At 56.5% G+C, this 26,235-nt stretch overlaps 1 protein-coding gene across 5 annotated transcripts in view; it reads right to left on the reverse strand.

Annotated features, from left to right (window-relative positions):
* Positions 1-26,235, reverse strand: part of LOC122366608 (nascent polypeptide-associated complex subunit alpha, muscle-specific form-like) — a 54,724-nt gene that overhangs the window by 16,503 nt on the left and 11,986 nt on the right. For 3 of the 5 annotated variants that reach the window (XM_043339048.1, XM_043339049.1, XM_043339047.1), the window contains 5 exons: positions 16,408-16,559; positions 15,707-15,852; positions 11,494-13,383; positions 11,064-11,156; positions 9,555-9,705 (listed from right to left, as the gene is read on the reverse strand). In XM_043339048.1, the coding sequence (XP_043194983.1) occupies positions 9,555-9,705; positions 11,064-11,156; positions 11,494-13,383; positions 15,707-15,852; positions 16,408-16,559 (2,432 nt within the window). Of the gene's footprint in view, positions 1-9,554; positions 9,706-11,063; positions 11,157-11,493; positions 13,384-14,255; positions 14,333-15,706; positions 15,853-16,407; positions 16,560-20,772; positions 21,244-26,235 lie in introns of those variants that run through there. The other 2 variants (XM_043339050.1, XM_043339052.1) reach the window with 2 other exon arrangements.

The following is a 26,235-nucleotide window of genomic DNA, read 5'->3' on the forward strand; positions in this document are numbered from 1 at the left end:
GGGGCACACGAAGTGCGTGACATTGTCCTAAACAGCCCAACCCTTTCAGACCGAACCATTGTGATATCAACCTCCCATCTATCGCACCTTCGGGATCCACCCCGTACCATTCCATCCTATCAGCCGATCTATCCGATTAGCGGACCTACCAAATCCTTTCCCACTCCGCCCCGTCACCGTTCGGCCCAGCTCTTCCCAAATGCGTGCCTTGGGCTCTGCCGTAATGGACGCTAGCCACCCGCGCCCGGCGGCCGCGTGAGATGACACAGCAGGTGCCGGGGGCGTCTCGCAGCCTCCCGTTTCACCGGCAGATGTCTTACGGTCTCTCATCTCACCAGCAGTTGTCTTACCGCTTTTCATCTCACCAGCAACCATTTCAGTCTCTCATCTCACCGGTAGCCGCAAGCCTGCCTGTCATCTCTGCTGTCTCACAGCCTCTCATCTCACCCAGTTAGCTTCCTCCACCCCCTCTCTCTCTCTCTCTCCCCCCCCTCTCTCTCTCTCTCTCTCTCTCATCTCGCTCCCTCTCGCCTCCCACTAACGAGACTGGGCCGACCGGAGAACAGGAAGCGACCGCAGGTGTGTGTCATATCCGACCTGTCTGGCTTGGCAGCGGCAGGACAAACATAGCACCTCCGCGCTACAGCAGCGCGTGAGCCGTCCCGGCAGGCGTGGGTCGCTCCACACCGGTTCCACCAGCCCCGCCGAGCAGCCACCGCCGGTACTCCGAACCGGCGATCGGAGTTATCGCTCGTTATTGTTCGCCGCTGCAGCGTGCAGCTGACCATCTGTTTATCAAACCGGGCCTCCATACGCCGATGGAAGATCCGTGTCGCAGCGGTGGAGGTAACGGTCCGCTGCCGCCGTCACAGCTGCGATTGGGTCTCCTCCGAGCCGGAAAAACACGCTACCGGCCGTCAACAGGCCGTGGTAGTGCCGCCTTGACTCTTTGAGGCCCAGCACGGCTCACACGGGCAGCCCTGAGATGGCTGTGTGGCTGCGGGGTCAGCGAGCAGGTCAACCACATCGCCACGCCCTCCCCACCCCAATCCTTCACCGGGGCCGCCGAGTCGTGACCCCGGGGCCGACCCCGCGCGGGGCCCGGACTGAATTTATCGCCACCGCGCGCCGCTCAACCCGCCGCGCGTGGGCGCCGCCGCCCAGCCGCCGTTTAAACGCTCGTCGTCACGCCATTGAGCCGAATTGTAAGTGTCGCCACTCAATTACTGCAGGCCGGTGTTTCCCAGGACGGTAATCTGGCAGGTCTACAGAGCCTCACCATTCGACCGCAGACGAACCGCTCTGAGGTCGATCGGTACGAATACACCGAGATGGGATTGACAATGGCGTGCCGCTGATCGGACCCGGACAGGAAGGAAGAAAAGGGCAAGGTCGGCGCATGAGAGAAACGGCTTCAATGTCGACGTCCCGCGGTCGGAGAGAAGGGGCGTGGCGGGTCACACATGCATACACACACCTGGGTGGCGCCCCTTTCTTCCGCCGCGCCCATGTCACCTGGCGTGTTCACAGCTGAGCAAAAACCCTTCGACAAACCGTGTAGCTCCGTGGGTGTCAGAGCCAGCCTCAGCCGGCCTCGGGATCTGTCAGTCGGCGTCGCGAGGACAGGTGATGCAACAACACCGGCCGAATCCATCCCGTGTACCGCCGACGGCTGCCTGTCAGTCCCAGGGAGACATCAGCCATGCGTCAAACCCTGGCGGCGCTCCATCACCATAATACGTCAGCCAGTGCAGAGGCCGGCTGCCGCGCGCGCCTCTCATTCATCTAATCCGAGACTGGCGCCGGCACTTTTCAAGGTTTGCCGACACCATATACGGCCGCGACACACATTCTGCCAGTCGGGCCCGCGCGGCGCCCCGGCCTGCTCATGACGGACAGCGCGGCCTCTGTGCGCTTAGCGCACTCACGTGCTCCCTCCATCACGTGCGCCCGATGCACCCGTACCGCCTGGTGAAACTGGACGGCCGGGGCCTCCGTGCAGCGATTTACAGCGATCTCAGTGCAGCCAGTCCGGCTCGTCCCGTCCGTCCGCTTCAGACCGCGCCCAGACAACAGCCAGGCGTGGTAACGGCACTGGAGCGGTCCGTTTGCACTAATTGGGGTGTATCGCCCGGCCGACCGGTCGGCATCTGCCGCTACCCGTCAGTCGCGGCCTTCGGTGTCGAGTCGGACACGGTGCCGAACCAGGATTGGATCTACCGTCTGTTTGGCGATACTGAGCCACGCAGGGATGATGGAAGGACAGTATTTGAGGCTAGGTGTGTGCCCAGGGGCAGTCGCAGCTCGCTCTGAACGGCCGCCGCCGGCCAGCGCATCGCCCTCCTCCCAGGTGTCTCCGAGCTCTGTGGGCGCGCCCGGCGTCCCCCGCAGAGTCCGTGTGCGTGCCGCCCCGTTTTCCGACCGTCCATCTCTTCCAGCCGGCGGGAGGCGGGCCAATCTAGCGGCCCTCGTGACACGAGCGTCTCCCGCCCACCACGGATAGACGCCACCTGTCGCCCACCGCAGCCGGCCCGGGGAGTTTTATCCCAACAAACACACCTGACGCTCCTCGGCGGCTTAGAGCTCACCGCTCAGCCGCAGCCGCGCGAGCCGCTGCGCCGGCCGGCTCCTGCACGCCGCGCGGCTTCCAGAACCGGTCGGCCACTTTCGATGCACTTTCCATGTTAATGGCAGCGGCTCTGGCTGCTCGCTGACGTGCCGTCTATGATTTATTCGCCGTGCGCCGCCGGGGCCCAGCCGAGGGCAGGCCGGCGGCGCGCGCTGCTTTGCATCCCGTCTGGGAAGCCCTGCTGCCCGCCCAGTGGTGGTGAGGTGATGTGATCGACGGGGAGGGGAGGGAGCCGTCCCTGATGTCGTGCTGAGCTGTCAGCGGCCACAGAGTACAGTCTGCTGACCGGCCGGGGGCTGATCTGTAGCTCGTGCGGCGCTCCGACTGCCCAGGGTGGGAGCATTGGGCACATAGAGCCGCCGAGGCCGGCGGGCAGAGGGCTCCGGTCGGCCCCACCACCTGCAAACACGCTGCCTCTGCACCGGCCATTCTTCCGCTTCTCACAATGCCCATTGACGCCGACCGCCACAGTCGTTCGGAAGTCATTGCGTCAGCACAACACGTGGGTCAGCTGAGCGGCGATCCCACGAGGCTCACCAGACTTTGACACAGATCTCAGGCGTCCCTGGAAGCAGTAATGCTCTCAGAGGACCCACTATCATCAAGCAGCGGTAGACTTAAACGTCCACTGCGGCAGAACCGCCAGGCAAATCACATGGGCTGAGCCGGCTCTGGCTGCACTGGAAGCTGGTTGACCTCACGCGGGGCTCGTTTCGCCGCTTAATTACCACTCTCAGCAGTTGGAGCCGTGTCCTTTCGCTCGTTAACCCCGCAGAACGACAGAGCCAACCACAGCTGGCAGGGCTGATCTCCATAGCTCTGATTGCAATCTGCCGGCCTTCTGACAGCCCGGAGCCGCCTCCCCAGTAAGCCGCCGGTGGGGACCAGTCGGTGACGAACTCGCAGTCTGTCCTTGACGCTATGTCCGCCCGGAGCTCTGGTCTGACCCAGTGTCAATCCCGCCGCCCACTGCGGGCCCGGGCGGCACCTGGCCAGCTGCCATCCGGGGCAGGTCGGCGACCGCCCGAGGCTCGATCGGTCCGCCCCCGATCAGCGGCCGATCGGGGCACCTGCAGTTGCAGTCACCGTGCCGAGCGGAGCGGCGCGCCCGAGGGTCACCAATACCGGCCTTCTGCCGCCGCCCTCAGTGTGCACGTGACCCGGGTACAGACAGCCACATCAAATTGGAGAGTGTGGCGAATTACAGCTGGGTCGGAAAGCAGCGCGGGTTTCGGTCTACCCCCGGCACCGCTCCACGAACCACGGCGCCCGTTCCCAGCAGACGTCGCGCCCGGCACAGAGTGCAATCGTTTAATCAATGCCCGGCTATGCTCTATTCACGACCGGGGACGCCCAAAGACAAAGACCGGGTGACGAAGGTGGCGTTCACCCGGCTGAATCACCGGGCCACATTGGGTGAGTTCGGAGGGTGGAGCCGTTACGGTCCAACGGCCCCGTCTGTCCACCGGTGGGGTTGCCGGGTGTCGACTGGTCATTCGGCTCGTCAGGTCGGCCCCACCCTGCCACGTGTCACCGGGTCCAGGTGTTAGTGAACGGGTGCGACGGGGGCTACCGGGGATCGACAGGCCCGGACAGGGAGGGTAAGATAAAACGGGAGGGCACGGCAAGAGAAGGTAAGGATAAGACAAGACAGAACAGAACAGAGCAGGATAGTCAGTCAGTGTTCTAAAATTGGATTTTGGTTGGGTGTGACGATGATGACCAAAAAATCTAGGATGAGAAAAAAACAAGTGAAAACCTATATCACTTTCGCAATAAAGGCGTAACGCTACGCTGGCTGATAATAAAAGCACATACCATTCCTAACCACCAAAACTAACCGAAAAAGACGATGCAAATAGGTAAGGATGATATACGGCAGAATTATAACTTAAGCATCTGATCGCCAAGTGTTTCTAAATCCGTCCCATTTTATCCCAACCTTTGTGTTTGATTGAGACTAATGAAGTTAAGAATCACCCTTGTCTCTTATACAGCTAAGAATGAATACCTACTTCAACCAGTGAGATTTCATTTTCCTCACAAGTCAAAATGCATTGTCACAATTGAATGACTGTCCAGTGGCCATCCTTCTCCTAGCCTTAAATCAATGCCTTCCTTTCCGTTTCAGATGCAGACAGCAGATATTACCGTCAGCATCTGCTAAGTTCCTACTCATGCTTACTGGCACGGATCCAGGACGGTCCTTCTGCCTGTATATTTCTCTTAAAGAAGATCATCCGCGGACCTCCATCCTCGCGACGCCAGTCGCCATCATGCGAGCGAACTAGGTCTTTAAGAAGCAGAAGATGCAATGATTCTGTTGAAATCTGTTGTCATATCTTAAGGAGGGTGGGGGAGGGGCGGGTGAGGGAGCTCTCCCTATATGCAGGCTTTGGTACTAGTGCCATGTGGAGAAGTTTTCTTTCTTTTTTAAGCAAAGGAAGTGGGAAGGAACCTGTCGTTGTCGTTGCAAAGGGTATCATTCTGTCGTCCTGTATTATTGATTTAGTGCAGTTGACTCAGACTGTGTAATGCGTGAGGCGTGGTCATCACTGTGACACTGTCAGACATAAAATCTTAGGTAATCATGATACCCTGATGGGCAGTTTGTTGACGTAACTGATCACTATGAAACCAGAAACCGTATAACTCATGTGTTCTGGCCTCTGGGACGTTTTGCGCCTACAATATGGCAGCACCGCTTCCAAGATTACTGTATATTTGAGATAATATGCGGCAATATAAGTATGTAGTTTTCGTTCGCATCTGATCTGGTAATATTCGTACAGTGTACACAGTATAGCTTTGAGCTTTCCATTTTCAACAGATATGACAATGGCCGGATGATACTGGAAATGGTGCCTTTGCTCTGGGCACACGGAACGGGACGCAGTATTGAGTATGCAATTGCAGTCGCACTATGCAGCATGACATACGCCGGAAATCTCCCGGCCCGAACGCCGGAACGGCCAGCGATAGTCGGTACTCATTACGCATAGTGGAAATGAACACGGTGTCAGCGCAACTCTTCGAAAGGAACGGTGCACTACATGAGACTACACAAAGGGTCACTGATTAGGGCACCCCAAACGGAACGATGTGCACTGCGCAGCATAATACGCAATATCGCAATAAAAAGCGTGCAACTAACCAGTAACCAGGGCATCCATATCGGAACGGAACGGGATGCAAAAAAAAAATGATAAGATGCCACCGACCTCATGGCCGGCCACCGAAACGGAGCGGTAGCTTCGTATCATGTCACGTGATAAGTGCTGAGTGAGAGAGCGTCACTGATCAGTGATCAGTGATCAGAGCACCCGCAACAGAACGGAGGGCATCAGTGATCACTGATCAGAGCAACTGCAACGGAACGGAGGGCATCGCTGATCAGGACAACCCAAGCGGAAGGGAAAGAGAGAGCACAACTGACCAGAACACCCGAAACGGAACGGGAGTGAACGGAACGCATTAGCGGCTCGCCGAATCGCGATTCCGGCCAAACATGGCCTCAAGAAATAGGTCACAGGTCAAAGGTCATTTGGGTCAGGAATAAGAGATTTTCAGAGTAGGTGTCAAATTAATTGACTCGAGGGTCCTGAAAGTTTCGTCGCGATCGGCCGCTTTTTACGCGAGTTATTCTCGAAAAAAACGAGAGGGTGGTTCGTTCGACCCCCCCCCCCTATACGGGCGAGGGATAATTTATTAAAAAGCTAGGGCCTTCTTAATCCCATCTACCAGCTTCAGAACATGTATTGGGCAGATCTGGGAATACCGTATCTTAAATTTATCCCTAGAGGTGTGCCAAGGTATCCTTTCATTCATCTTGGCTTTCCCTCGGCCGACCGCTTCGTGTTTAAAAACCTTTAGAAACTAATTGAAATGAATAATTGGCGGTAAAATTATTGCAAAGGCATGAGAAATTAACGTAAAACACATCATTACCGGTCTTATAACCTCATTTCGCGTATGAAACCTGCCAGAGTCCACAGAGATTCATATTCATCCCTAGGGTGTGCCAGGGTGGCGTGTCAGTCATCTTGAACCCCTGCCCGACCCGACGCCTCGAGTTTTAAAGGCATCTAAAAACTAATAACGTAAATAATTTGTGGTGAAATTGATATAATATGATCAGAAAAGAACGCAGAATAAATTAGTATCGGTCTCAAAACATTATTTTGCCTATGAAACCAGCCAGAGCCCGCGGAGTTTTAAATTCATCCCTAGGGTGTGCCCAGGGTGGCTTTTCTCATCTTGGACCTCTACCAGGCGCGACGCCTCGAGCTTTAAAGTCCTCTAGAAGCCATTGACGGACATAATTTGTGGCGAAATTAATGCGATATGATCAGAAATAAACGCAGAATAAATAGGCATCGGTCTCAAAACATTATTTTACCTATGAAACCAGCCAGAGCCCGCGGAGTTTTAAATTCATCCCTAGGGTGTGCGCAGGGTGGCTTTTCTCATCTTGGACCTCTGCCAGGCCCGACGCATCGAGCTTTAAAGTCCTCTAGAAGCCATTGACGGACATAATTTGTGGTGAAATTGATACAATAGGATCAGAAATGAATGTAGAATAAGTTGGTACCTGTCTCATACCCCTATTTTGTATATGAAAGAAGTTAGAGCCCACCAAGTTTTAAATTCATCCCTAGGGTGTGCCAGGGTGTGCCCAGCTGACTGCGGGTCCAAAGATGAAAATTTTGTAGGCGTATCCTGCGCAACTTAGTCAAAAGCGAATTGCATAGGTAGTGTTTAATTTGCGCAAGCAGCGGCTCATCCGTTTTGCGTTGGCAGCAAACCACTAATCATAGTTGTTATGAATATCCAAAAGCATTTATTCAGAACACAAACCTGGTTTTTACAAACAGTTGAGGTGATCAAGGTCATTCAACGCATATTTGTTATTAACAGCTGGAAGTGTGCAAGGTTATTTTCTTTCGTTGTCAGTCAGGGTGAGTTGTTGGGTTTGTGCCTTGATTTCGCATCTTTTTTTCATGGAAATTATGTATTATGTAGCAAACCTATAAGTTCTAACTGTCTATATGGCGCTGCTAGGTATATCTGATAATCTGGCTGTTAATTGTTGAGCATGAGTTGAGCATTTTTCAAAGATGAAAGAATTCCAACTTACCTGGTTTTGGGGATGAAAATATTTTGCCCATTAGGTGTGATTTTCCACCCAAAATTCCGAAAAATGGAACACTGTAGTCAGTACAGAGAAGAAAAATGCAGGGACAGTCCAAGACAGGTCGAAGACTAGCCAGGACAGATTAGGGCTTGGCCACGACAGGGCAGACAGGGCAGACAGGGCGGACAGCTTGAACACGGCGGACAGCGCCAACACGATGTAATTAGTCCACTGACCGACACACCCAGTGCACAGGGCGGGCCCGTCCCACACACCCCCAGAGGTAGGTCCCAGATGTCGGCCGGCCCGCCCCGACCCGTCTGCCGACCTTGCTGAACCTGAAAACCGACCCACTGCCACAGAATCACCGCGCCCCGGCGAGCGAGAGCAAGGTTAATCCCACGCAGTCTGCCGCGAGCGGACGGCTGCAGCGGCGGCTTAGAGCAATGGCCCGATAGGAAGTGAGCTGACAGCCCGCGCACGCCTATCGAAAACCGCACACGGCCAGCGAGCGCCTCAACAAAGACATCGAGCGTCGCGCCGAACCAGTATCATATCCAATACGCCCACGTGGCTTTTTCAACTCGTTCAGGGGTTATTGCAGCTTAATCGGTACGCTTTATCTTCCCCGAAGATCTGCCTGTAAACCAGTTTTGCCATTCAGCGTCCTGAAAGCGCCCGCCTTAGACAGGGCACCGGCATCGCATGCGCGCCCGGCCCGCCTGTGTTCCAGCAGAGGCGCCGGCCAATGGGGGGCCGCCGCACAGTCGGCTCCCCTAAAATGGAGACGCATTGCATGACGGAATGTTCCCCACGGCTCCCGGTCCATTGCCAGGGGTCCCAGTCGCCAGGGCAGTGAAATCTTGGCAACTGACGTCATGCCTAGAGGCGGGCGTGAGCATCGACATATGTATAGCGCCATGACTATGCATTGCACGGCTTCGGCATACCATTAATTCCCAAGGCAGCCACCAATGACTGAACATTAACTAGGTTGATTTGAGTTCAGCCTTCGACAGCCCTGCCGACGTCAGCAGCCAACCGGAGGCCGTGTATGATATAATCAGCCCAGTTTTCTATCTCCTCATCTAAACACCCACACTTCAACTAGACTCCAGCTCTGAATTATCGGCTCGATCTCACACGTGTATAAAACAAGTAGACCGACTTAGCACCGGAAGAAAGGAGTGCACAATGGAGGGTGTAACAGCTGACCGGACAACCATTCAAAAAGCGGTCACGACGACAATTCTTAACGTAGACTGCACTGTCAATATCCTCCGCGTACAGGTAGTCGTAATATACACCACATAAAGCTCTGAATGGTGTCGCGTGTTTGACGTCATATTTCAATGAGACGTCATAAATGCTGTCACCGTCCGTTGGAACCAGCAGTGAGGAGGAAAACTGACCACACGACCTCACCGGTCAGTGACATGGTCCTTTCTAAAAACGGTTCGTCATAGAAGCTTTGTCAGTCAGACGTTAGGACAGTCACGCACAGGAACTCGAAAAGTGTTTGTTGTCTAAAACTCCCACGATGTGTGTAGACATTAACAATGGGCGTGCAAACAGTCAAAGAACACTCTCGTAACAGCTATCGTAAGCCACAAATACTCACGCAATCTAGCACAAAACCAGCATTAAAACCGACGTCCCGGACAGCTTCCCTACACATCAGCAGCATCCATCTTCCATTCCGTCTCATCTGTTACCTCACAACTTTGTCATAAAGACCGCCACCAGCCACTGAAACCCCCCACAGTATCTGAGACCCACCCGGGTACTCACCGTTCAGTGAGCCGCTGGATCTCGGGCAGAACGCTCGGCCGGCCGAGCAGGGGGTCAAACTTGACGTAGAGCGAGTTCCGCGCGATGTTGGGAGCCAGCCGTCCGTCGCCGTGCTCTGCCAGACGGTCCAGCGCCGACGGGTCTTGGAAAACTGTCGGACAGAGTTGGACATTACGGGGCGATCAAACTAACGTCAGAAGGCGATTAAAGGTGGTGTCGCGCAGCCGATGCATGTGCATTTGTGCAGGCAGCAGTATGTGCATTGCGCAAGGCAACAGTAGACCCGTGTTGAGGGACAGAGCCTTACGCAATACGAATATCAAATAACTAGCCTAGAATATCACAAAAGAAATAGGCGTACGCAGGCTCCACTTGCAAAGCGCTCTAAATATTGATGCGTGCGGACCAGGTAAATGCAACAGTGCAAGACATGTTAACTGCAATCTACTAAGGTACTCCTTGCTATCCGAAACTCGAGATCCGGTTCCTACCGGCATGTCTACATGTTTTGCATTCTGACTGCCAGTCTGCATAAAATACGTCGGTGTTTCACTTAGAATGCACAGCGCCATGATGCAAAACGCGATAGTGCACAGAGCTACCAAGACGCCATTCCATAAATGTGACCTTGAGATCACCATTGTTCTGCAAGATACGAGATCGTGCGGGCATGTTGGGCATCATAACGCTCTCGGCGCAGCGTGTTGTTACAAATTCACTCTGAGGACATCGAGTGAGGATCTGACCGTGCCCGGGACACATAGAGGCTGTGGGGCCCGCAGGCCGCGGTCTATTCCGACCCGACAGCTGACGTCGTACCGGGCCGGACCGGGCCGGGCGGGGCGAAGGTCAGAGTAACGTCAACGAGCGAGAGCCGAGGACAGGGCGTATGGACGGGTCCCGACTGGATAAGACGGGTCTGGGCGGCGCGCGGGGATCTCTGCTCTTCAGTCACGCACGAAACACGGAATCAGGGACGCATGGGATACAGAGACGTGCCCCAATCCCCGCGGGGATACCAGGGGTGAACTGACCACGACACGGGGTCAGGGTGGCACGTCCCCCTGGGGCAGCTGCCCGCCACTCCATCCATCTCCAATCTCCAGCCAGACTGAACCATTACCGACTGGTGGCGCGGGTCTAATGGCCCATCACACACACAGCTGCTTCTATTTCATACCCGGGAGGCCAGCGCGAGCCCGGCCGGCGGTGTCCTGCCACTAAATTGGGAAACAAGCCGGTGGAATGCAGGTTTGAATTCAGCTTAACGGCTACCACAATAATATATTCAACAGAGCCACAACCGTCACCTGGACGAAAAACGCCGACCCACACATCTTCCAGGTTGAGTTGCGAGTAGACTGCGAGGCAGTTCGTTAAAACGCCCGCCAAAATACACCACTCAATCAGCCCGAGAGGACAGTGGTGATTTCGTAACTGGCCTCGACATAAAATCGGTACGTGACGAGAATGGCACCCGGCGCGCGCGCGCCTGCCGGCCGTACTCACAGTTGGTGGCCTCCACAAACTGGTCGTTGGTAGCCGACGCCATCTCTTGGTCGTTGATGGTACTACCAGTTACTTCGCCAAAGTCCAGAGGCGCTGCGGTGGACGACAGCGACACGTTAGATAAATCGGCATGTTGTTATGAAAGAATACAGAGCAGAGAACATGGAGAACATGGTGCAGCAAGAGGGAGAATACGCGAAGTTAACTGAAGGGAGGGGGCTACGAATATCCGTAGTTATTACATGAAATTGCGATCAGGATATTATATTGAACACACATCAGTTCGATACCTGACCAAACCAGATTCTCTACATCCTCAGACAGCCCTACCAGTCCAGTACCCAATGGCGCCGGCGGACCAGTCTCGTCTAGCCTCCCTCCCCACTAACCCTACCACTACACTCCACCTCCCACGCAGTCTGCCACTGACCTGTATCAAGCAGCGCTGTCCGACTGGCCTCAGAGCGGACTGAAGTAGACGCGTCCCCGCCGCCCAGTGGATCTGGTCGCTCCGTCTTCACATCCACTGGCTCCTCCGGCTCCGCGGCAGGCTCCTCTGCGGGCTCCTCCGGCTGAGGCTCCTCTGCGGGCTCCGGCTGCGGCTCAGGCTCCGGTTCGGGCGGCCGAGCGGCCTTGGCGGCCGGTTTGGCCGGCGACTGTTTGGCCGCCGAGCGGGCAGGCAGCGGCGGGGAGTTGGCCACCTTTCTGGCGGCAGTCGGCGAGCCGGTTGGAGAGTTAGCCACCGCGGACTTTGTGGCGAACGGGTTGAAGTTGGGGTCGTCGCAATTATCCAGAAAGTCGAGGTTATAGCCCTTGGAGGGCGGCGCCAGCGGCGGACTGTCCGCTCGGCCGTTCTCCTCCGCCGGAGCCGGAGTCGGCTCAGGGGGAGGCTCCACCTTTTTCTTCAGAGGTCTCCTCACCGGCCGCACCGGCTTCTTCGCCACGGGTTTCTTGGCGGGCGGCTTGGCCGGCTCCTCAGTCTGTTCTGGTGCGTTGGCCGGCTCTCCTGAGCCCCCGTCTGAGCTGCCCACACCATTGGTCTCTGCAGGAGCCGGGTCAGCCGGCGCCGCCTCGCGCTGCTTCTTGGTCTTGGCAGCCTTCAGCGGCGGCAGGCTCGCCTTGGGTGACGGCGGAGGGCTGAGCTTGATGCCCGAGCCGGTGGTGAACGGGTTGAAGTTGGGGTCGTCGAGGAAGTCCAGGTTGTAGCCGACCTTGGGCGGGATCGGCTCGTCCTCATCACCGGTCTGAGTCATGGCGCCGGCCGGCCGGATCGGCGGCGAGCCCGAGCGGATAGGCGGCGAGGCCGAGCGGATAGGCGGCGAGCCCGAACGGATAGGCGGCGAGCCCGAGCGGATCGGCGGCGAGGCCGAGCGGATAGGCGGCGAGCCCGAGCGGATCGGCGGAGAGGCCGAGCGGATAGGTGGAGAGGCCGAGCGGATAGGTGGAGAGGCGCTACTTATTGGCGGAGAAGCGGCTCTGATAGGCGGGGAAGCACTTTTTATGGGTGGCGATTTGCTCCTTGTTGGTGGAGTAGTAGCTCTAATGAGCGGAGAAGCGCTTCTGATTGGTGGAGAAGCACTTCTGATCGGAGGAGAAGCAGCCCTGATTGGCGGAGAAGCAGCCCTGATAGGTGGCGAATCGGCACTGACCTCAGCCGAGGCAGCCTCTGCGTCGCACTCGGGCTGTGCCGGCGGCTGTTCGGCGTCAGTATGAGCAGGCTCCTCCTGTGGAGTGGGAGCAGGTTCCTCCTGAACAGCGGCCGACTCAACAGCCGGGGTCGGTTCCTCCTCAGCGGCTGGCACTGGCTCCTCTGGAGCGGGGAGCGTCTCCTGGGCCACAGAGGGCTCCTCCTGAGCCGGAATACACTCTTCCGTGCTCGGAGTGTGCTCTTCCGTGCTCGGAGTGTGCTCTTCTGTGCTCGGAGTGCACTCTTCTGTCACAACAGTCGGCTCCGGAAGAGCTGGAGGTTCCGTTTCACTCTCTCCCTTCTCTCCCGCCGCTCCCTCAGCCGCAGCGTCCTCTGTCTCTACCGGCGCGGCGCGCTCCCCTGTCTCACCTGACCGGGGCGCCGCAGAGGACAACTGCAGCGCGTCAGTCTCGGCAATCAGCTCCTGCAGCGGTGACGGCGGCGGCAGGTCGTCTAACGTCCACTGCTGCTGCGGCTTCTGCTCGGAGGAAGACTGGGGACGCGGCGGCGCGCCCGGTTTGAGCGGAGTCTGCAGACTCAGGCCGAGCAGTTCGTCAGCCAGCAGAGACGTCTCCGAGCGCAGCGTCGACGGAGCCGCCGGTGCGTCCTCCTGCTCCGAGGCCGACTCGTACTCTGCGGTAAAGCAAGGAGATAGCATTGTCAGTGGGCAGAGTTGTCCTCTGATACAGAATAGGAAAGAACAGGGGGAGCTGTCAGTGAGGGACATTCGTACTATGAGACAGAACAGGACCTGTCAGGACAGACGAGCTGTCAGCGAGGAGCACTCGTACTTCGGGCAGCACAGAGGGAGCTGTCAGTGAGGAACACTAACTATGGGACAGGACAGAGGAAGCTGTCAGCGAGGAAGAATCGCACTCTGGGACATAGCAAAGGAAGAAACGTAATAGCTAGTCAGTAAGGAAGAAACGTAATAGTTATGAGACAGGACGCATATTGCCAGTGAGGTCCACTTCTGTTATAGGGTAAGGGTTAGGATAGTGTGGACTTTCATTCAAACAAAACATGTGGGACTAATAATCGGTATTAGCACCGCACGACACACACTCGGGAGCAGTATTGCGGAACAAACCAGTCTCAACAGACAAAACGTTAGTGAGGGTCGACAGTGCAGACAAGAGACCACCGCCCAGAAGTGGATGTTGGATGCACCGTGCCGGCGAGATTCGCGACACGCACCAACGCACAATTGCAGGTTAGGTTCCCCCGAGACAGTCCCATCAGTCTGTGGGGACTTAGGTGCCATTATTTCAGAGGTTAGAGAAGGTCAGGTTCCCGCGAGACCGTCCCAACAGTCCGCGGGAACCAGAGTAGGCTAGTGTGACACCAGTAAGTATCATAGAGCATCACCCCAAACGAGCTCGATTAGTAAAACAACCCCGTGGCGGCTCCTGTCACAAACCGGCCGTCACGTGTTATCCAAAATGTTATCCACTTCAAACTCACCAACAAACACAGACAGACAAACAAATGGCACACCGTCTCACCCGCCCTCGGGCGCCCGGCGGGCACTGCCGCCATAGCAGTGGGCCCGGCCGCTGCCAGTGCTGCCGCCACCCCCGCCGGCATGGCGGGCACTACCGAAAGATGCCCACTCAGTCACCGAGACACCATCACCATGTCTACCTACACTGAACACATTCTGATGGAATTCTCAAATGACGAGGAAGATAGAAGGGATGTCCAGTTTGGGGACACGAGACTTGATGATCTCAATGGACACTTAAGCTCCGTAGTTATAAGCGGACGAGGGTCGCAGTCAGGTGATAAAAGGCAATCAGCTGAACATCAAAGCGAGGAAATGATAATTGGCCACACAGATAGCACAAAGACGAGTGAAAGCGGGAACAGTGTAGTGCGTCAGACAGAGAAAACGTACTCTGAAGCAGAATGAATGAAAAGCTCACACGCACCACTCAGCCGTCAACGACGGTAACAAAGTCAGTGACAGAGCGCGATGAAAAGCAAGAGCAACTCCGTCATGGTACTAAGCGTAAGCAGTAAGAATTCGCCAGTCGGTATCAGGGCATGAAAAGTGACACAAGTTGACAAAACAAGCACTAAGGGCCAATAACGAAGTGCTAGCCGTTTCTTTCTGTCGTGGTTAATGCAAAGCCCATTTAAACAAAGCAGCCCGACTGAGCATTGTGCACTGACTCAGCGTGAATTCCCCGGCCCATCGTTTACCACAGCTCACACTAGCTGTTCGTGACAAACAGCTCAATAACTCCACCCTTTAGTCAGATCATGGTCAGACGCAACCGCTCAGTATACACAGAAATGGACCTTGACTAAAGCCAAACTCAGGCGTCACCCATGGTAAATCTCTGTACCGTTTACACAAGAGGACTGAGTCTACACTCTACCGAGTGTGAAGTTGTTTACAGATCCACACTACAGATGATGTTGTGAGTCACTGTTTAGGACTTGATGCAAGTCATGGGACCCAAGTTAACGACTGTGAACACGATCCGTCCCATTCCCAGACATAAGCTCCTCAGTGGGTTAGGCGTGTATATGTATAATGGCATCTCGAGTGAACACCCCGTGAACATAAGAGAGACATAAGAGTGGACATCCCGTGGTTTAGTATTGCGCCAGTGACCATGCCCTGCCCCAGACCCGCGTCACGGGTAAACACTGGGCAGTGGACAGGCCGTGTTTGCGTATTGGCATACGGGCACGCAGTCTCAAAGCGTCTCGTCCTAAGACTAGAGACAGACAACATATCGAAAATGATCGACAAGGTCCTCGTCAGTCAGTCGGCAGTGGTAATGACCGTGCATGTAATGTTCCTGCACTGTTTTCCTACTTCACCTCACCACACCAACACAACAACACCTGCATCCCCACACCCTCATCCACACCTTCACCCTCAACCTCACCAAAAACCGAGTCAGAGTCAGAGTCAGAGTCAGAGTCAAGGTCCCAGACTCACCCGAGGAGTCGCCGGAGTCGGTGTCGTCTCGCGGTGATGCGGCCGCCACACGCACCACGTCCGGTAGTGTACCGGGCAGTACGGGAGCCGGTGGGTTGGACGAGACGGTGGCGAACGACACGGAAGACGAGCTCTCGGTGGGCGTGCTGAAAACGGGGTGGAGGTCAGAATTGTCCGAGAGAAATGGGTATAAGGGTGGTGTAACACGCCCAGCAGATGTTTGGGGCAGCGGTGACTCGTCTGATCTGACGATCTGGGTGGAGGGTAGTGTGGTAGAGGCGACAATGGGACTAGGGGCCCAGATAAACATACAATCCGACCAGACACCAAAGCACGCGACCCATGGCACAGACCGGCAAGCGTTGTAAACTGGTTAACAAAGATTGGTGTACTGACTAGATTACCGATTCATACATACATCAGAAACGACGCGGCATGGTTGGAAGAGCAACACAGCAAAGTCGGTAACTCTACCACGGAGCAAATGTCAACCGCTCTGCCGCGCAGCCGTCACACACACAGAACGTCACGCAAAGTGACGACTGAGTCACATTCGCCGACCGTATACGAGCCGTAATGTTACAACAAACGCCATGCATGTCAACCGTCACTCAGAGTCATTCCAACGCACAACCCGCGTAGATTTGTTTCTACACATGGCGAGTTTCTATCTCCCCGGCGTTAGTTCTCTGTTCTCTCACCTGGCGGCGCTGTCGACGATCTGCTCGATGATGTCCCTGGCCAGCTGTTTGTTGAGGTTGTGGTCGTGCTTGGTGATCACCTCGGTGCGTTCTCTCCAGTTCTCGTCCTCATCAAGAGCGCGCACCGCGTCGAAGCGAGACGGCGTGCCCGGCTGAAAACGGAGAGAAGCGGGGGGTCAGTCGATGAGCGGCGGGGAGGGCAGGGGGCAGACGCAATGGGAACAAATGGCAGGTCGTCACGAAGAGAAATGTTCTGATGTGAAAATTGCAGCGATTTGTTATGATTGTTGAGAGGTAAGGTGGCGCCTATGTTTTAGGACCTTGGTGGCGCCATGAAAGTTGGAGCTAATGGCGGGCTATCTGCAGAGAATCAACAGCCCAAGTGCATGAACGAGGTCAGCACAACTGTAAATCCATCAACAACGAACTGTGATAATCGCCGAGCTCACAAAACACCCAGCAGCTGGCGCAACACAACACGACTTTCTCCTCCCGGCTGAACGACCATCTCTGCCCTGCCGGCGCGAAGATCAGAGCACTGATCCTTCTGTTCAACCCACCCACGCGTTTGTCGCAGCGTGTGCCTTCACAGGCGGTCCCACACCGGGACACTCACATACAAACACCACAGACAAACACGCACAGTCATCTGATACCATCCGACCCGGCGCCGCGCGGGGAAGGGCCGGTATCGGGTGCACTGATCGGACCACCCAGTGGGATGGGTACTCAGGGAAGGGTAGGGTCGGGGCGGAGGTCGTCACGGTCACGAGTCACGGGTGAAACCCGCAGTAACGAGCGGCGCGGCGTGCTGTATCGCATGAGGATGAGGTGGAGAGGAGAGATGATAGAACACGAACTACGGGGGATGGTGAGCCGTGAGGCTGATAACGGTGAACTGGTCATTATTGGGGTGGAGTTAGGTGAAGCTTGGTTCTCTGCTTTTGTGGAGTAGGCTTTAGAATCCAGCAAATTTTCAACATCTTATAACTCAGATTTTATCGATTTACATATAGCATACTTTTCTGAGCAAGGGACAGCACTACCTAAAGCATGAACACTTCACCAATATGACTAATTTACAGGGGGCACTGACCCAGCCGTCACCAGCCTAACTGGACAGATTGTGCAGAGTTGAACCATGTTCAGCGTCCAGCCACCGTCTCCCTGCAAAGGGTACCCGACCCTCACCGGCCTGACCAGAGCGCGATCACCGTCTCGATAGCCCAACTGGGCAACGGTAGCGGCCGGGCCAGCGGAATCACGCCAGTTCTGCAGGGACGAGTCGGAGCCAGAGCAAGGGTCAGCGACCGAAGCGCCGCCATTCAAACTCGGCCAGTCAATGTCATCTCTCCCGGACGTTCAGATCTCGACGCATGTGTTTCGAGGCTTGGAGTTTAGGGTTGGAGGTTGGAGCTCCTGGCGAGTTGGGACCGAGGGCGGGCTATATCAAGCCCAGCGGAGGACGGGGATGTCCTTTTGGTGAGCGGTCACAGGTGTCGGTCCGTGACAGGCACCGACGGGCAATCGCTAAGCTCCTGTCAGCCGGTCGGGCCATTGGCACTGGCGGCGGTGACCGCCACGGTAGGACGGCGGTCTCGGGGACAGGTGAAAAGAAGAGCTTTATGACAGCCGCACCATGGTCATGGACTCGGGAAAGTGACATACTGCGGCCAAACCCGCTCTTGACACATATTTCACAAGGTAATATGACAAACGCCCCCACAACCTAAAGTCAGGCACCGCAAACTATGCCGAAATTCACACACCAGTCATCCTTAACGTCATCACACCATGTAACACCACTTTACTGAGGGGATTTCTGTTCCTAGATGCACCCAATGGGCACGCTAAGTACTGATAACAGTTTGCATATGATAATAGTATCCACGATGCCAGTTTCGCTATGATGTCGACTGAAGAGGATCGTCTATCGTCGCTTCAGACGTTCTACCATAACCCTTGGCTCATGAGAGGATGAATCAAAGAAATGGTTCAGTTTCAAACCGATCTTAACATAATCAAAATTATACCTTTAAACAGAAACATGAGACCGGTGCAAAAACAAAGTCCTAGAACCTGCAATGCATTGAAATACGAAACCCTCCTCTCCGTGAACCAAATTCTAGCAACGAACTCCGACCAGTGAAGACCAGCCCACGTCCCTTGGGACCGAGCCCCGTTCCGTACCACCGCCGGCAGTCTCCCTGACCGGCTGTCTAGGCTAGCAGAACAGTTTTCAACTCCAAAGCATCAACTTGATCTGATTCAGCCAGCATGTCCAACGAGTGGTGAAAACAGTGCGCCAAAATCCCTACAAGTGCGGAAATTTGCGAAGCCCATTATGTGAGAAGATATGGGACACCATAGGCAGGAATAGATGACGAGCCTGATATGGGTGTGGCTCGCAGGCGAGTCAAATTAGAGGTGAACATGGGCATCAGCTGAGCATAGCCAACCGCGTCACCAGCTGACAGCAACCGCAGCGAGAGACCACCACTTACCACAAAATGACAACCGACCACAAACCACAAGCACTGTCACACTGTCAGTCACAGTTCGCTGTCACAACCTGTGACACAGCCACTGCACGCCTTCGCGCCAGCCCTCGCGTAGAGTCACGACCCGAGACTAGCTGCGTTTCGACGGACACCGCCCAGCTATCAGTCCCCCGCCACTATCGTGATGACGTGGCTACCGCAAAGTCCGACCACCGCTAAAACCCTCCGAGCCCATGGGGGATCGGCCTTGTCCTGCCTACGGCACCAGAAAGCTACGATCGCTGAGCATATCAACATCAGATACCTGTCATGGTATCATATATCAAGGAGAACTCTGTAAACATCATAGCATTCGATAAAAGCGACGGATACCGATACAAACACCACAGCAGTCAGGGCGGCACCCGGGGTCCGATGTGACAGTAATGCCGGCTCGCCACTGTTTGTAGGAAGGTCAGGGTCGCCGACGCGTGGTGGCTCCACGCGTGCTCTGTCTGGCAAGCTGCCAGCTGTGTCCTCTGTTTCCTCGCCGTGCTGAGGGGAGGAGTTTATCAAGCCCAACTGTGGCTCGACGCGAAGTCTACTTGGTTATGCTTTCGTCCAGTTGAGCCGCTGTAGCCATATGTAAGTTACATAAGATCTCCATACTATCAGATATCTACGGCTGAGGAAAGCCAGCCAAGAGGCGGAAGAGGTAGAGGCCGAGCAGTTCATCGAACTTCCACAGGCTACTGCTGCTCTCAGAAAGAGCCCGACAGAGCAGCGGGCAGACCGGCCGGGCCGCACGGCAGGGGAGAAAGCACTGCCGAACATCCCAGCACAGAGCCACAGCAAAAACAGAGCGGGTAGAGGAGGGCCGGCCGGGGCGGCGAGAGCAGGGCGGCCGGCAGGGAGGGGCGCTGAGGCCGGGGCGGAGCAGCGCGGGTCACCGGCCGACCAGCCGGTCAGCGTCGCTCGGCCCGGCCCGGCCGGGTGAGGTGAGGTGAGGTGAGGGGAGGCGCCATCGAGACGGGCCGGTCGGCGCGGCAGTGAGGCAAGATGCAGGTCAGACGCTACACCAGGGAAAGATAAAAACCGGCCGATCGGGAGAGCTGGCAGGCGTGTCACCTACACCTGTGACGATGAACCGCCCAGTCGCGCCGCCTCAATACAGAAGCAGCGTTACAACGCGTCACAGCCACGCAGATTTACCACAATGGTGTCTCATCACGTCACAATAGCGTCACAGCATCCCGGCACGCAGCCGTGTCACAGTGCGATGACACGACACAAAACATGCCCCGGGGCGGCGCGGGATGTCATTGCCACCGGCACATAGCACAGACAGGCAGACGCCCATCGCTCGCTGACGACAGCCGGTGGTCGGTCCCTGGGGAGATAGCGGAACGACGGCACCGCGCCAGGCGCCGGGGAGAGGAGACACTACACGGACCGTCAGCTGCCGGACACGCGGCGACAACACGGTCACACATCGGCGGACAACGCAGGTCCGGACAGCACGTGTCCGAGCACGCCGCAGACACATGTGCAGAGACGAGGGCAGGATGGGAGGACGAGATTCATGAGCTCACGGGTCTCATTCAGATTCACTCATAAGCGAACTCATAAGGTCGAAACGCATCCGCTATCAAAACGTCCACGAACACAGTATAAATCCCAGGCGCTGTTGTGAACTGTCGCAGCAGTCGCCAATACCACCTTTCACGCCACTCCCGGGACTCACCGATTCCGGCATCCTCCGATCTATCACTTCACTCCCAGACACACTCTGATATCCACCGCTATCCACTGACATCCAGCACTATCCAGTGACATCCACCTCACACCCTCCACATCCCGTCTGTCCCAGGCAGACCCAACTCACCGAGTGGCGGGCGGGCCGGCGCCGGCGTCGACCCATCGTGCGGCACAAAGCACCGGCCCGCGGACCGGTCTGCCCCCGCCGCCGGCCGCCGTCGGGCCAAAATAAACCAGGGAACGGCGACAGCCGCCTTCCGCAGGACACAACACAAGGGAGAGGGTTTACGTAAGGAGAGGGAAACACACTGAGGTAGGAAAAGGCTGGGTATGAAGGGAGTGCGGAAAGAAGCGCTAGGTTGGGGGTCAAAGAAAGGGTTCCGTTTTAATGTAGTCAGGCGGATGTTATAAATTCCTCAGACAGGAAAATGGAACAGAAGGGAACTCGTACAGTCTCTGTATGAAACGAACGGGACACGACCGGACAGTGGACAGTCTCGATAATGCCCAACAGCTGGTGGTCGGACAGCACCGGAAGGCCGCACGGGGAGGATGTCCACAGGAGGGGACGGCACTGATCACTCGGACACCACACCGTCGACTACCGGCCTAGCCTGCGGCGGCGGCCGAGCAGACTGACACGCAGACACCGGGCGTCCTGCCAGAGAGCGCCGGCCGGGTTCGGTCCGCTTCGGTCTGTCACGCTGTGGCGGATACGAATGGACCTGTCACACTGTTGGGGACCGGGGAGGAACTTTGACAGATCGGGAGGACCTGTGGCAGTGTGGCGTGCCAGAGAGGATCTTCTCCAGATATACAGTCATGTGACAGCTCGAGTCGTATCTCTCTGATCGTCAGTGCATGGCGGATCATACACCTCAGTCCACTTGCTGGGAGAACAGGACAGGTCAGGTCAACCACTGACCTGACCCATTCACCCTTGAAGAAAAGTTGGCCGTCAGAACACGACCACACAGAAGCCCTTCAATGCCACACACGCATGAGGCTGCCGGCCAGGGACCTCTGCCAACCCTGCGTCTTCACGCAGCGGACCGCCCTTGTACGGCTTCTTGTTTCTCCGATACCCTACCGCCGACTTTCAGGTCAAAACGCTGTAAAAAGCGAGGCTTGACGCTAAGAAACCTGTGCCAGCAGCACTGTCAGTTCTGACGGCCGTCGACAAACGCAGTCAGATCAGCGAATGGTTCTGCCGACATCATTCAGACGTCAGTTACGGTCTGTGATAGAAACCAGGTGATGGAAAGTTTCAAACGATGGATTTTTTACACCAGAAGACCATTCGGTGAGAGCAGCGGTGAGAGCAGCAACTGTCGGTGCCGAAGTACCACTTCAGACAATGTTCGTCATTCGTCACACCTGGGACATCCATCTGCGATGAAGGGCAGTGTATCTGACGATCAGTGTATCTGAAGGATCAGCGATCATCTGAGAGCCACAGATGGCCCACATCACGTCTGATGAACAGCAGAGCTCTTCTAAAGGCGGCTCAGACGGCTGGATAGGGAACAGACACTTATCAAGGTCAATGATCTTTAGAAAGAAAGGCAGCAGAAAATACTCAATAAAAACGATTCAAGAGGAATGAATGACTGAGGGAAACTACCAGACGTACATAAACAAATGTGATGATAAGTAAGCCGATAAGGAAATCTATCTACTTTCAGTGTCGTGTTTTCACTGCAGGATGATTTCAAAGTCACGGTAAAAGAGCATGGGCTGAGCGATCGGGCAGCGAAAACCAGGTAAAAACTGCGGTCTCGTGATGACGATAACGACAAAACTAGTCCCGATGTTTATCATTTTCCTGTGAAGGACCTTGCAACATTAATAATAACTAGCTAGGCAACAAGGAACAAATGTTCTTCCTTTTAGTCTTCGGCCTTAGAAGCGTCCAAGTAAACAGCAGATACCACAATCCGCATCTATGCATCAGACATTACGAACTTTGAACCATTCTTGAGACAGCGCACGCCACAATATTTTTCGCAAAACCAATATTTTGTTTGACCATTCCCTGATCACTGACAGCCAGCCAAGCGACCCTGACGGTAGAGCAGCTCCCACCCCTCCCCTCTCTGCAGAGGAGCCAGTCACTTGGTTGGCCGCGGTCCGAGCTGTTGGCCCCACTGCCAGCCGCGGGGGCCGGTGCCCGAGCGACCCTGACGTCCACCAGTTGGCACCGCTCTGGAAGAAGTCGGGACAACGCCAGCGGCGACCTTTGACAGTGGCCACCAAAAACACCGTCCTGCAGGGGAGGGGATGGAGGGCCAGCGAGATAGACCTAGCCTGGGAAAAAGACCCGCCTATGACCGTGACGCCACTGGGGTCAGTCACAGACCAACAAACCGTAAAAACGGCCTCTGGTGGTCAGTGACTGGTGGACCATGAAACCATTCATGGAACGAGCGACAGACTGGGAGGAGTAGCAGGCCCAGTAGCGACCTGGCGCGAGCCCCGCCCTGAGCAAAACCCGTGCCGTGCCCGGCCGGTCCGCCCTCTCCGGAGCACCAGCCGTCACGCGACACGGCAATCACCGATGGCATCAGAATGACAGCCGGTGCGGGGAGATGGTAAATGGACGACAGACGGGCGTGTCACCGGCGATTGGCGATGAAGGTCAAACCAGGCGTGGCACTCATGTCGTTTGGTAATGATGATGCTTTGGGTGTCAGGGGGCCCAGAATGCAGAGGCCGTTGTCACTCATCTGATGCTATTTACAGAAATTTCACAATCACATGGGTGAGATTGCGCAGTATTAGCAAACTCCACGCAAGGCTGCTTCACCGTCCACACATGCAGTGCGATACATTCACCCGCAGCGAAGTGGAGCAATGGCGCCGATCACAGCCCGCGCTGATCACCGTGTCGACACACAGCTGTTCTGCCGTCATAACACGGCAAAATATCGGCCGTATGTCACCTCACACGTCAGGTCACACATTTAATAATTCTTCCCGGCCCTAGGCACACACTTGTGTCCCCTGCCAGTCTGCAGGTCACGTGATTCACCCTGACGTGGAGCCCTGCACCCCTTCAAGCTGTGTCGGCTACCCTGCAAAGTACAGCTCCGTGCCCGGTGGCCTGCCGCAGAGGTGATTGTGTTCGCTCACCGAAGGCCTCTCTGCGAGCCGGACGGCGGCTGGTGCCTGGCCAACAGCGCAGGGGACCGGGGTCAGCGGGCCAGGTGCCGACCGTGAGGTCACGGTAGCCAGGCGCGGGTCGGGCCGTAGCACAGGGGTGAGATTGAGCGGTGCATGGTGCAAAGACGGAACAGAGGAGGAGAGAATGGCCTTCACAAACAACCGCACAGACACAGAGTAGACGGATGAGACCAAAGTGGAAGTTTTAGCTGTACCATTTTGTCTCAATCATTCCCGACGGAAACGAGGAAAGGAGCATCCAAGCGGTCCCATTCGGTGATCGTTTGAGCCTAATGCTTGACGTCGTTCATCGTTTACAGGCCTCGTCATCTTGACGCAACATAGAGCCGTGAGACTTATTGCTAAATGCCACGTGAAACCATTGACAAAAGAAGCAAAAAGCGTTCTTCTGATTCCAGGTAGAAAACAATGCAAGACATTAGCATACCTCGGAGATGACTAACTCCGAGGTGACCTTACAGTAACATAAACAACGATGTTGGGGGGAGGGCGTACATTTTTGAGCCGTCTGATACAAAATGTGACAGAATGTGTAAAAACGAAGTGTAAGAACGAAATCTGCTGAAACAAGTGGCAAGGGCGAAACGTTAACTACCATGTAGATTGAAAGCTGATGCAATAGCCATAATACAAGCCAAGCAGCGACTGCCCCATCCGATGGACGTGAGCCATGGTACACAGATACATCGGTCCGTATCTGTCCCGCAGCCGCTCCTACCTTCGCCGGCGGTGTTTCCGTCACAGCCGTCTGTTGAGACACCTGAGTGGCGGCGGCCGCTACCGCTGCAGCCTGCTGGTGGCCGGCGGCCGCGCTCTGCTCAGCTCCCATGGCGACTGGCTCCGTTCACCTCCGCTCCCTGGCCGCACTGGAGCGGCGGCTCCGGCTCCGAGCGGCTCCGGCGGAGCTGTCCGAGCGCCGGCCCACCACTGTCACGCTCCGTCCGACACCTGCGCCCACGCCGCGCCGGCTGGCGATCACCTCCTCTCCGAGCGGGCGGCGGCCGTCGGCCGACTGCTCTGGGCTCTCAGCTCCGGCGGCACGCACTCGCTAATGGCGGCCGGGTATGCGCGGCGGCCGCCGACCGCGGAAGCCCCGCGGCTGGGGCGGCGGCGGCGCTCGGTCGCCGACTGGCCCGGTCGGTCCGCTCCGCCGGTGGAGAGCGCTGTCGCTGTCGGTCGGTCACACGCCTCTCAGGGTCACCGGTTGTCTCCAGCCGCGCCGTGACCGTCTCGGAGCAGATCCGATCTCGGTGCACTCCGGGAACCGCCGGCCGCCGCTCTGACCGCCTGCAACCCGGCCCGCTCGGCGGTCGGACGGGCGTCAGCCGCGCAGGCGCCGGGCAGGTGCCACAGCTGCCGCCGCCGCTGTCGGCAGCGGAGCGTGGTGCGCGATATTTCGGCTCGGCCGCCGCCAATGACGGAGATTTGGCAGCGGAGCCGCCAACAAACACGCTCGGCCTCCTGTGGAGCAGCGCGACGCGCACGTGCCGGGCGAGCAATGCGCGCACGTGAGCCCACCGGAACCCGCGAGCTTAGCACGGACGGAGCACGGCAAGGAACACGGCACAGAGCACGAGCAATACACGGCACGAAGCACGGCGCGTAGCACCGTCCGAGCGGCACAGCGGGTCTGAGACAGCCAGTGTGGCGGCGGAGCTCAGTACCGCCGGTCCGGTCGGGTGCTCGACTTTCCTGGGTCACCTCTGTCGCCGGCGTCAGAGAATCGTGACGGTCACGGCGCGGCGTGTCACGACAGACTGGGAAGTGACGCGGGGACCGACACGGGGCACCGTCACACACCGTGATAACGCGTGGGTGGTAGTTTGTCACGTCCGGTGGGTGCGATTGCCGAAGATAGGCCGGCTCGTACACGACGGGGCAGATGAAATAGGGTACCTACAATTGCAGTTCATGCCACCAATTGTCTCAAAAACTCCACCGTATTGCTATCACATACAGCAGCAGTCTAAGTTGCAGTGGTGGAATCATCACTGGCCTGGAGCAATGCTGCAGCACTGCCTTCTGACTGCAGCGCCGCACTAAGACCCTATCGGCTGAACTGGTGGCCTCCCGCCGCCTCTGCCGACCCGGAGATCGGCTGCGGGCTGTAGCCTGTAACATCTGGGCCACAGCGGCGGCGGAGGTAGCAGCGCAGCGGTTGCCCCAGCCGGCGGCGGAGAACGCGAGACTCAGCCGCCGCACGTGCCGGGCAGAGGTCGGTGACTAGGCTCTGATCTTTCCGGGGGGATGTTAACCTGGGGAAAAGGGGATCAGGAACCTAAAAAGTCGACCTGTAAAGAGAGAACAGTGTTTCGTCCAAAGCTATTGCAGTCCATGGATGAAGGGCGAGTCAAGTCAAGACTCCATACAAAGCTATCTGGGCCTATATCCTATGCTATGGCTATTG

Source organism: Amphibalanus amphitrite, unplaced genomic scaffold, assembly GCF_019059575.1.
Source record: "Amphibalanus amphitrite isolate SeventyFive unplaced genomic scaffold, NRLGWU_Aamphi_draft 000819F_arrow, whole genome shotgun sequence".
In the NCBI taxonomy this organism is placed as follows: Eukaryota; Metazoa; Arthropoda; class Thecostraca; order Balanomorpha; family Balanidae; genus Amphibalanus; species Amphibalanus amphitrite.